The sequence below is a fragment of the Cebus imitator genome, unplaced genomic scaffold, assembly GCF_001604975.1.
Source record: "Cebus imitator isolate Cc_AM_T3 unplaced genomic scaffold, Cebus_imitator-1.0 Scaffold21, whole genome shotgun sequence".
Classification (NCBI taxonomy): domain Eukaryota; kingdom Metazoa; phylum Chordata; class Mammalia; order Primates; family Cebidae; genus Cebus; species Cebus imitator.
Window position 1 is genome coordinate 4135067 of NW_016107336.1, and position 12259 is coordinate 4147325.

At 39.1% G+C, this 12259-nt stretch overlaps 1 protein-coding gene across 1 annotated transcript in view; it reads left to right on the top strand.

The window, feature by feature from the left end:
- The window catches only part of STMND1 (stathmin domain containing 1), a 29102-nt gene that overhangs the window by 9882 nt on the left and 6961 nt on the right, over positions 1–12259 (top strand). The window contains exons 2-3 of the mRNA XM_017521623.2: positions 1666–1848; positions 8073–8218. Coding sequence (XP_017377112.1) covers positions 1666–1848; positions 8073–8218 — 329 coding nt within the window. The remainder of the gene's footprint in view (positions 1–1665; positions 1849–8072; positions 8219–12259) is intronic.

Here is a 12259-nt window from a genome sequence, read left to right on the forward strand (position 1 = left end):
TCGATCTCTTGACCTTGTGATCCACCCGCCTCAGCCTCCCAAAGTGCTGGGATTACAGGCGTGAGCCACCGCGCCCGGCCCCAATTTATTTTTAAAGATTATGTGAGCAAATACATCTGGGCAATGATATACTAAAATGGTAATAGTGCTTCTGTCTAGAGGGTCTTCTTTCTTATTTTCTATAGTGTTTCTCTATCAATCAAGGTTCTATCAGAGGGAAAGAATCAGTAGGATAGATGGATAGATAGATAAGTAGATAGGTAAATTATAAGTAATTGGCTGATACAGTAATGAAGGCAAGCTAGGAAAATCAAAATCCATAGGATAGGACAGGCGGTCAAAAAGAACAGGCTGGAGTTGAAGCTGCAGTTCACAGGCAGATTTCCTCTTCCTCAGGAAGACCTCAGTTCTACTCTTAATGCCTTTCAATTGATTGGATGAGATCTATCCATATCATCAAAGATAATCTCCTTTACTTAAAGACAAGTGATTATAAATATTAACCACATCTACAAACTACAGTAACCCCTAGATTTGTGTTTGACAGGATAACTAGTTACTACAGCCTAGCCCAGGTGACACATAAAACTGACCATTGCAATTCTCTTTTATATTATTTAATTGTTTTTACAATGAAGTCTGCATCACTTTTATTTATTTATTTTTTTGAGATGTGGTTTTGCCATCTTTCCCAGGCTGGCCCCAATACAGCGATCCTCCTGCCCCAGCCTCCCAAAGTACTGGAGTTAAAGGCATGAACCACCACATCTGGCCTGTATCACTTTTTTAATCAGCAAAAATAATATAGCTTCATTATTAAAAATTGTTTTAATACCATCGTACCTCTACTCTCACACTCAGTGATGAATGCTTGTTTTTCTTGGTATCCTCCAGAATGTGCAGCATGGTACCTTGTACCTTGTAGATGCCTATTGGATACTATATTCGTTTTCTATTACTGCTGTAGCCCATTCACACAAATTTAGTGCCTTAAAACAGTGGTCACCAACCTTTTTGGCATCAGAGATCAGTTTTGTGGAAGACAGGTTTTCCATGGACTGGGGTTGGGGGGATGGCTTCAGGGTGATTCAAGAGCATTACATTTATTGTGCACTTTATTTCTATTATGAATACATTGTAATATATAATGAAATAATTATACAACTCACCATAATGTAGAATCAGTGGGAGCCCTGCCTGAGCTTGTTTTCCTGCAACTAGACAGTCCCATTTGGGGGTGATGAGAGACAGTGACAGATCATCAGGCTTTAGATTCTTGTAAGGAGCATGCAACCTAGATCCCTTGCAAGTGCAGCTCACAATAGGCTTTGTGCTGCTATGAGAATCTAACGTCACTGCTGATCTGACAGGAGGCAGAGCTCAGGTGGTAATGCGAGTGATGGGGAGCAGCTGTAAATACAGAGGAAGCTTCTCTGGCTAGGAATGAAGTTTCTGCAGCTTGCCTCCTGCTCTGCAGCCTGCTTCTAACAGGCCATGGACCAGTCCTGGTCTGTGGCCCAGGGAATTGGAGACCCCAATCTATGGCTTTCTGTGTACTGTACAGCCTACCACAGATACTAGCCAGCTAAATATTCACAAAGCAGACCCTGCGACACTATTTTTATTTACCAAGAAATCTTGACTCTAACAAAGCTGTTCCCTTTTCACAGGCTGATGTCAGTGTGTCTCATTCCGGGGAGAATTGCAGCCCCCAGATGGAAGCTGCTCTGACCAAGAATACTGTGGACATTGCAGAAGGCCTGGAACAAGTCCAGATGGGAAGCTTCCCTGGAACCATTTTAGAAAATTCTCCATCTCCTAGTGAAAGAAACAGACAAGGAAATTCAGGTAACCTCCCTAGCCCCCATTCATGTAGATCTTCACAAAATACTGTTCCCCTAAATACGTTTACAATGTATATTTGGTGGTCCTTTTATCACTGCTTTCTGGGCCATGAAGTACTTTCAATGGCAATGTTTTTATCTCTGAAACATTAGAATTTAGCCTTAGGCCTTCATTATGTGAGTAAATAATGCTAACCGTTAATCTTCTTGTCAATGAAATAATTAAGACCATCTTAAAAAATAATAATAATAAAAAAAACCTGAGGCTTTATTGGGACCTAGGGCCAGACGTTAGGAATAGGGCTTGCGCAGTTCAAAGGAATTTAACTCTGAATTGTGATAACATCTTTCCAAGGTGTTACATGTAAATTTTCAGTGCCACAAATAGCACTCAAATGTAAGTTTTCTCAGCAAGGCAATTTACTTCTGTAGAAGGATTTGTCTCACAGATGGAGCAATGGTGAGCACACTCCTGAACAGGGAAGGGAGGGGAAGGGGTTCTTATCCCTGATGCAGATAGCCCCTAATGCTGTGTCATTCCCCAACTGGCTAGGGTTGGACAGCAAAGTCTAAGCTAATTCCGACTGGCTATTTTAAAGGGAGCAGGGACATGAGCCAGAGTGGCAGGATGAGCAGTTTGGTGGGAAGGAAGGTCACAGAACAGGTAACTAAAGGTGAGTCGGGTCAAAGCAGGTGACCAGGGGAACAGGTGTGAACTACTGATTAGAACTGGCAGGAAAGTTGTTTACTAAAACTAGGGGTCAGGGGGCAAAGAGAACCAGGAAGTTAAACTTTAAAATGGAGAGCAAAGAACAGGGGAGCTGAACATACTTTTACATTGGTTCTTTAAAGAGGATCTCAGAACTCATTGTACTTAACAATTTACAGGCTAAAACCTTTGAAGAGGAATTTATTATATCCTACAAAGGGAGAGTTATACATTTGCAAAAATAAATAAAACCTACAATAAACTTTTTCCTGTCTTTCTTCATCCAAATCATCAGCAAATATACAGTTAAACAATCTTTCAGAAATGTGGAAGAGGTAGTTGTGACATTGTGCTATCTAGAAACTATCTGTGGGTTTTCCTATGGTGTGTTTTCCCTTGACTTGAGTTACCCCCTGGTGTCGATTTAAGTCATCTTATTTATATTTGATGAGCCTTTGAAGCATATTGAACTTCACAGTCCTCAAGGAAAAGTACTCTGTTTTATTTCTGGGGCGGGGGAAAATTTCCACTCCCCTTCACTATTGTTTCTTCTCTAGGTACTTGGGATTGGAAAATTGATGGGTTCATACATGCAATTCTATTTCTTGAACTTTTCCTGGCACACTCGGGTTATCACAGATTTTATATTCGCCCTCTCCTTGCTATTCTGATGTAGTCAGCATGCCCTCTGAGAATGTCTAGGAGGCTGAGGAATGCAGCACAGGAACAGCCTCTCCCTCCGTTCTGCGTGTTAAATTGACACATACATTTTTTTTCCCAATAATTCTGTTGAGACAACTTCCCTCTGGAGAACAACATGAATGCTAAGTATCAGTGTTGGTCACAGAGTGTAGAGTGTCAGGCAGACAGGGACCTGGTGACCCAAGACAGTCAGTGCTGTCAGCTATGTGTGCAATGTTAAAGGTGGCATGAAGAGGGTGATAGGTAAGCAGAAGGGTGTTGAGAGAGAACAGCTAGGGAGGAAGTCAGCCACCAAAGCAGATGTTTCTAAAATGCAGCATCAAAGGGTGCTCAGGAAGCATCTTACCACAGAGTGAGTAGGACCTAGTATCCCGTACTTTCTATTTGTCCTCTGCCCAGTTTCCTCTCTACATCTCAGCCCTTGACATCCTCTTTTTTGCATCTCTGCTCTTCGAATCTGCAGAGTATATTTCTTTTTTCTTTTCTTTTTGAGACAGAATCTTGCTGTGTCACCTAGGCTGGAGTGCAGTAGTGTGATCTCAGCTCACTGCAACCTCCACCTCCCAGATTCAAGCAATTCTCCTGCCTCAGCCTCCCGAGTAGCTGGGATTACAGGCATGTGCCACCACTTCTGGCTAATTTTTGTATTTTTAGTAGAGACGGGGTTTCACCATGTTGGCCAGGCTGGTCTCGAACTCCTGACCTCAGGTGATCTACCTGCCTCAGCCTCCCAAAGTGTTGGGATTACAGGCATGAGCCACTGCGCCTGGCCGTGTGGAGCATATTTCTTAAGACTATCAAGTTTCACACTAACATTTCCCAGTGTTTCCTTTTTAAAAATCCTTTTTATTTTGTATATTCAGATTCAAGAAAAGGTGCAAAAAACAAAGAACGCCTATATTCTTTCACCCGGATTCCCAAAATGTTAACATTCTGCCACACTGAATTCTCATATCCCCCTTATGCAAGTATATTTTTCTGAGAATAAGTTACAGACATAATGCCACTTTGCTTTCACAAACTCCAGTGTATATTTCCTAAAAACAAGGACACTCTTTGCATAATCTCTGTACAAGGATCAAAATCAGGAAATTACTTTTCATGTAGTACTATTATCTCACCTATAGACCGCATATTCAAATTTTGTCAGTTGTCTCACAACTGTCCTTTATAAATGAACATCTGATTCAGGATCTATCTAACCCAGGATCACATGTTTAATTTAGTCATCATATGGTCTTTAGTCTTCTTTAATCTGAACAACTCCTCAGCTTTTCTTAGTCTTTTATGACCTTGATATTTTTGAAAAGTATAAAGCATTTATTTTGCAGAATGTTTATCAATTTGGGTTTGTTTGAGCTTTCCTCATGATTGGATTTGGGTTACGCTTTTTTTTTTTTTTTTTTTTTTTTTTTTTTTTTTTTTTTTTTTTTTTTTTTTTTTGAGATGGAGTCTTGTTTTGTCACCCAGGCTGGAATGCAGTGGCAATCTCGGCTCACTGCAACCTCCACCTCCCCAGTTCAAGCAATTCTCTCTGTCTCCGCCTCCTGACTAGCTGGGATTACAGGTGTCCGCCACCACACTCAACTAATTTTTATTTTTTTTTAAGTAGAGATGGGGTTTTGCGCTGTTGGCCAGGCTGGTCTTGAACTCCTGACCTCTGGTGATCTGCCCTCCTCAGCCCCCCAAAGTGCTGGGAATACAGGCGTGAGCCAGGGTTACACATTTTTAGCAAGAATACCAAAAATGATATTGTGTCTCTCTTAATACATCAAATTAGGAGGTATATTATATTCAACTCTTTATGTTTGTGGGAATTTTTGCTTTACAAACTTTTTTCTTAATCTAATAACATTTATAAATGCTTAAAATTCAATTAGGATTTTGAGTCACAGCTAGAAAACCTTTCCCTACATGAAGGTTAAAGATGAATTCACCCATGTTTTTTTGCATAATTTTACTTTTTACACTTATGCTTATGAAGAATTTCCAAGAGCATCAGAAAATGCTAACATAAATGTTAGCTAGATAGGAAACAAAACTGTATGTTCAGTATGATGTCAGACAAAAATAAAATAACCTTATGATGTCAAACTTATGAAAATAAAATTTTGTATATTAACAGTGGTGATCTCTAGGTGGTGAAAATATCAGCATTATTACAATCTTTTACTAGTTTCGATATTTTTAAAATTTACTCCAGTAACTATACATTATTATTTTTCTATTCAAAAAGAAGCACAACGTGGTTTTTAAACATTTCCTAATATTCTCCAATGTCCCAAGAAAGCATGAAAATTAGTTGAAGTGACTGACATATTCCAGGAATCTCTGTATAAGTTGGCTGCTCTAAATACCAAGCCAAATACTTTAGAGAAGTCTAAAAAGAATGAATTAGAATGATTACAATAATTTTATTATGTTAGTGACAGATGTCAAACATAGCATTCCTTTTAGGAACATCCTGGGAGAGAAACAAACCTCTGAGAGTGGATCCACTTACATGATATATTTGTGAGGAGAACAGTGGGACAGTTGAGAGCAGGAGTATCGGAGCCAAGCAGATGAGGATTTAGTCCTTGGTAACACACGTGCCACCTGTGTCACCTTAAGCACGTCAATTAGCTTCTCTCACATGGGATAGGGCCGGGTGCAGTGGCTCACGCCTGTAATCCCAGCACTTTGGGAGGCCAAGGTGGGCAGATCACAACGTCAAGAGATCGAGACCATCCTGGCCGACATGGTGAAACCCCGTCTCTACTAAAAATACAAAAATTAGCCAGGGGTGGTGGTGCGTGGCTGTAATCTCAGCTAGTGAGGAGGCTGAGGCAGGAGAATTGCTTGAACCCAGCAGGCAGAGGTTGCAGTGAGGCAGAGATCGCACCACTGCACTCCAGCCTGGCAACAGAGCAAGACTCTGTCTCAATCAATAGATCCATCAATCAATAAGATAGGGTTAATATCACTCTCAGAGTTGATGTTTGCATTTGATATCATACAGTGTATCAAGTACTTAATATAGTGCAGGTGCTTAAGTGCTCATTAAATAATTATTATTCTTTTGACCTTTCCAGACAAGGCCACCTTCTAACCAAAACAATCATTTTAATTCCTTGAAGGGGATTCACTGCTCACCTTGTCGTTGAAATTTTCTCCATTGTTTCAAGTTCCTGGTTGACCTCCCCATATGACATGTTTTACTACCCTGTGCCAAAACTGTACAGAACAAAATGAGTAGCAGCTCTATTTCAAACACTTGCAAGCATAGAAAACAGCACTGGATAGTTACTGGGATAAGGGGAAAACCGTTCGAGTTACTTGCAGTGGCCAATCCTAGAAACCTCTTACACCACAGAGGTTAAAATGCTGAAGTGAGAGACATCTGGGGTGTGTGTGTGTGTGTGTGTGTGTGCACGCACGTGTGTGTTATCTTCCCAGCACAAATTCATGAAAGCTGTCATTGTTAACCATTGAGATTAGAAATTTTTTCTGGGTACAGTGGCTTATACCTGTAATCCCAGCACTTCAGGAGGCCAAGGCAGGTGGATCACCTGAGGTCAGGAGTTCGAGACCAACCTGGCCAACATGGTAAAACCCCTTCTTTACTAAAAATACAAAAATCAGCTGGGCATGGTGGTAGGAGCTTGTAGTCCCAGCTACTTGGGAGGCCAAGGCAGGATAATGGCTTGAACCTGGGAGGCAGAGTTTGCAGTGAGCTAAGATGTCACCATTGCACTCCAGCCTGGGTGACAGGAGTGAAACAAAGAAGGAAGGAAGGAAAGGAAGGAAGGAGAGAGAAAGGGAGAAAAAGGAAAGAAAGAAAGAAAGAGAAAGAAAGGGAGAAAGAAGAGAGAGAAAGAAAAGAAAGAGAAAGAAGAAACAAAGGAAAGAAAGAAAGGGAGGGAGGAAGGAAGGAGGAAGGAAGGAAGAAATTTTCATAGGAAGATGCCATCCACTAAGTGGAATGGACTTGGTTACTCTCAGGACTTCCTGAGGATTACTGCATAGACGATAGCTCATTTCTCAAGACTTCGCATTGCACTGTTACTGACAGGAAAAGCAAAACTGTCTTTGGCCCAACAGGCCAGTGCCCTTTATTTTATAACGTGATGGCATAAACGTGACTGCCTATTTGCTTATTTATATAATTGAATGATTTGTAATGGGAGAGCCTCTCTCATTAGTGTGGCTCATAAAGACTCCCCTCTAAACTGTTGCAGTGCTCATTTTTAGAATCACGAATGAATATTTAGCTGATATCACTCTAACTCCAATTCTGATTTGGTTCAGACTCTTTTCAAAAAGGCATTCTTTCACTTATGTAGACTTAGCAGATGGCGTAATTATAAACTTAGGGTTGCAGAACTAGAAGTCTCTTGGCAACATCACACTGTTTATCCTTTGTATACAAAGCATGGAAACCGAACCACAACTCAAAGAATCACCAAAAGAATATCTGATTCTTAGCTGTGGTTTAGCTTCAGAATTAGCCCAGCAAACCAATGCTGTCCTACCCAAGTGTGTAAGTGTTGTTACAATAGAACTTTTTGTTATCTTAATATGTGATCTGCTAAGTAAATAGCATGTTAAGTTGATGTGTATACTCTGTAAGGACATGAAGAATTTAAACTTCAAAGAATTACAAAGACATAATAGAAATGTATTAAGTGTTGAAACTAAGATCTAATTAAGTAGCATGCTTTATAAGATCTAATTAAGTAGCACGGTTTATAAATTTCAATCAAATTTAACATTTGATTGAAAAAATCTTCATTCTTAAATTTTGCTTTCTTTTTTCTTTTCTTCTTTTTTGTTAGACCTAGTGACCAATGGATTAACCAATAAACCCCAACCCCTAGAGATTCCAGAGCGACAGAAGTCATCAGATATCCTGGAGGAACTAATTGTTCAAGGAATAATACAAAGCAAAGTATTTAGAAATGGAGAATCATATGATGTCATGGCAAGTAATTTTTTAATTAACATTAGCTTATAGTTAAAAGTAACAGTAAAGTATGATTGATCATGAGTCATTATTCCCAGCATATGCAAGTTACAATACGAATGACAGCATTTATTTAAGTCAGATTTTTCTCTCTTAAGATCCCCCCACACCTCTGCGCACCATCTCATATGGTTTGATTCTGTTCTTGAATTGTAATCCTCAGGTGTCAAGGGCGGGACCAGGTAGAGGTTATTGAATCAGGAAGTGGTTTCCCCTTGCTGTTCTCTTTTGAGTGAGTCTCAAAAATCTGGTGGTTTTATAAGTGTCTGGCATTTCCCCTGCTTGTACTCACTCTCTCCTGCCGCCTTGTGAAGAGGTGCCTTCTACCATGACTGTAAGTTTCCTAAGGCCTTCCCAGTCATACAGAGCAATTAAACCTCTTTTCTTTATAAATTACCCAGTCTCTGGTATTTCCTTATAGCAATTTGAGGACTGACTAATACACTATCCTTCTCTGTGGACTCAGGAACTGCTCTAATTATTAATGATTAATTAATCCAGTAAAACATATATTGGGTTTTCCTAAATTTGAGAAATAATAGGCCCTACCAAATAACATTCTTTAATTCTTTCAACAATTTTTCTTGAACACTGCCTATGTAATAGGCATTGTGCAGGTCATTAGAAATGAGAAACTGAATTCTGATTTATTCAATAAGGAAATAGGCCTGATCAGTGTTTTAGGTAATGGATATGCTAATTACCCTGACTTGATCATTATACATGTATCAAAACATCATACTGTACCCTATAAATATGTACAATTATATGTCAATTAAAAATAAGGTAAAACTTTAAAAAAGAAAATAAATAGGCCTAAATGCCAAAGCTAAAACACATATGGCTATACATTTATCCACATGCACACCCCAAAATCAAACATGAGGAATTAAGTAGAATTCTAGAAATTACTGTACTATTATTTTTGTTTGTTGATTTATCTTGATTGATCTGTCACACAGTTTTTCCTCAGCATAAATAATGTTTTTACTCTGATTTTAACTAGCTTGGCTAAATCGAGAGTTCTAAATTTTTTTTATTTTTTGAGACAGATTCTTGCTCTGTTGCCCAGGCTAGAGTGCAGTGGCACAATCTCAGCTTATTGCAACCTCCGCCTCCCGGGTTCAAGCAGTTCCCCTGCCTCAGTCTTCTGAGTAGTTGGGATTACAGACATGTGTCACCACGCCCAGCTAATTTTTGTATTTTTAGTAGAGACAGGGTTTCACCATGTTGCCCAGCCTGGTCTTGATCTCCTGACCTCAGGTGATTGCCCACCTAGGCCTCCTGAAGTGCTGGGATTACAGGCGTGAGCTACTCCATTGGCCGAGTTGTAAATTTTAAAATAAGTTCTGTATAAACTGGTGAAGAAGATAGCAGATTTAGTTGTTGCTGTTATTTTGTTTTCTTGTTTGGGTTTTTTTGGTTTTTGTTTTTTAAAGCCAATGCTCCTAGGCATGACCACTAGTCCTTGAAGTATAGGCAGAAGAGAGGTGAAAAAAAGAATCAACAGTGAAAAGAAGCAAGAGAAAAAATGAATGAAAAAGAAAAGAAAGAAAAGGAAATGGCAGGAATAGAGACCAGAAATTACCCCAAAGGCTCCTTAATGGATGTCCATCCCTGTGTTGTAGGGAAAACAGTCCATTAAGAATTAGAAACTCATTATTTAAATCAAATTCGCCACCTCGACTGAGTCATTTAGTGTTTGAATAAAGTTAATTTCCTTCCTTTTGTATAGGGAATGTTGAGAACTCATGAATAAAAGCCAAAGTGGAATTTTCTTTTGAAAAAGGAAAATAAATCCTGCAGAAAGTATTTGGGGGAAAGGAAAGGAGATTGCCAAACCTTGTGAATAACATTATCAGGCTGCCAATAATAAGAGGATGTGAGGGGCAGGGGAAAAGGAAGGTAAAAATGAATCATATAATGAAAAGATAATGCCAGCATAATGACAATTTACGTTTGCACAATGCTATCATGATACAAGGCATTTTGGAGTGCCTTATCTTATTTGAAAGTACTAAAAGAAGGATAGGTTTTTAATACCAAAGGGAAGAGGAAAATTTTTTTTTTCTAGCTGTAGGTGAGTCTCTAGGGGTCAGAGAAAAAGAAGGCATGTCAAAAGGAAAAAATAAAACAAGTCCGAGGGGAGACAGAGAGATTATGGAAACATCCAGTAGCTAAGCAATGTCTTCTTAAGAGAAATGCTATAGACACCTTGATGTATACATACATACGCCAGTAGAAATCACATTAAAACATTCTCTGATTCAGTTGCCAGCGATGAATGAGTTCTGACCTAGACCTTGCAAGGGAGCCTGCAAATTTAATTAATATAAACTACCTTGTGAAAGAGATGCACCTTTTAAAAAATAACTATGGCCTGGACTTTTAGTAACATCATTAAGTGAACCAAAGATGAAGACTACTTTTCATATTATAACGGCATAGAATGGTTGTTGAGAACATTCTCGAAAGCATTTAAATGTGGCAGGCTGTCAGAATAGCGCAATTCTTTTTTTTTTTTTTTTTTTTTTTTTGGCTTTGGTATTAGGCGAAGATATCCCAACATAAGCCAGTCTTGCAACAGAACAGGCAGCAACACACACCTAGAACAGTGGTCCTTAACCTACCTGTACACCACCTGGGGTTATTTTAGACTTCCCAGTGTCTAGATCCCACTTCCGACCACACAGCCTGGGCGTGTGACTCTGCTTTCACTGTTCTGAAAGCTCCCAGGCAATTCTTTTCGGCAGCCCTGGTTGAGAACTACTGCCCTGAAGCTTCACCAAAACTGTCCACAAAGCTCTCAAAGTCATTACCAAAGCTGGGAAGGGTTAAAGCTTTTGAAATCATTCCTGATTCCCTATTCATTGTGAAGGAGAATTCTGAAATATTCCTGAAAATATACCATTTCAGGAATAGGAACTAAGATTATACTCAGGAAGCCTAAGGAAATAAAAAAGAGATGCAATTTCTGTGTCACAGATAAAACCTTGCAATTCAGGGGTAGCTGAGAACATATGTGTGTCAGACACCAGGTGTCTTGCATATTTTGGGAAGAGTTATGAGGCCAATGTAAAAGGATGAGACTGAATACTGAAGGACTGAGAGGGGAACCATATTAAGAATAGAAATATTATTAGATAATATTAATTATTAATAATATTAATACCTTGAACTATCTAATATTTAATAAGTTTTTTGAAACCCACACCTGATAAAATTGGCTAAAAACAAAATAAGAAGTCAAGGGAAGCAAAAAAGGGATGGTCAAAAAAAAATATTATGATGTCAGCAGTTACTAAAATGTGGTGATTCTTAACAGACATGTAAATATGATTTCTTCATTGCTCTAGGGAAAAACATTCTTCTAAATAAAATATTACGGGAAAAATAGAATACATGTGAAAATGCTTTGAGTTTCATGCTCTACCAACTGAACCATGCAGCCAAGGAGAATAGTTTAAAAATAAGACTTCTTATGTGGGCCAATAGTGTATTTAAATACAAGGGCATTTCAGATGTAGATCTGGCAGCTCCTTAGCCAGGTCATTATCTTTCATTGAGTTATTTAGAGTGAAATTGCATAAAGGATGTTGAAAATTTGAGGGTTCACCTTCATGAAGCTCCCTCTTCTAAATCAGGGGCATCCCCCGAAAGCCAGTGTCTCCCTAGAGGTCCAGGGGAGGATCTGTGTCCACCACAGAAACGCTTTGTCTTTTTTCTTAATTTTTATCATAAGCTTGCTGGTAAATACCGTAGTAATTCCATAGTGCTCTCTGGATAACCAGCTTTCAAGAATGTTTATGCTAGAATATTTTATGTTTACTTAAAAGTTAAAATCGGGCCAGGCACGGTGGCGCATGCCTATAATCCCAGCACTTTGGGAGACCAAGACAAGCAGATGGCTTGAGCCCAGGAGTTCAAGATCACTCTGGGCAACATGGTAAAACCTCATCTCTACAAAAATAAAATTATAAAAAATTAGCGGGGCATGGC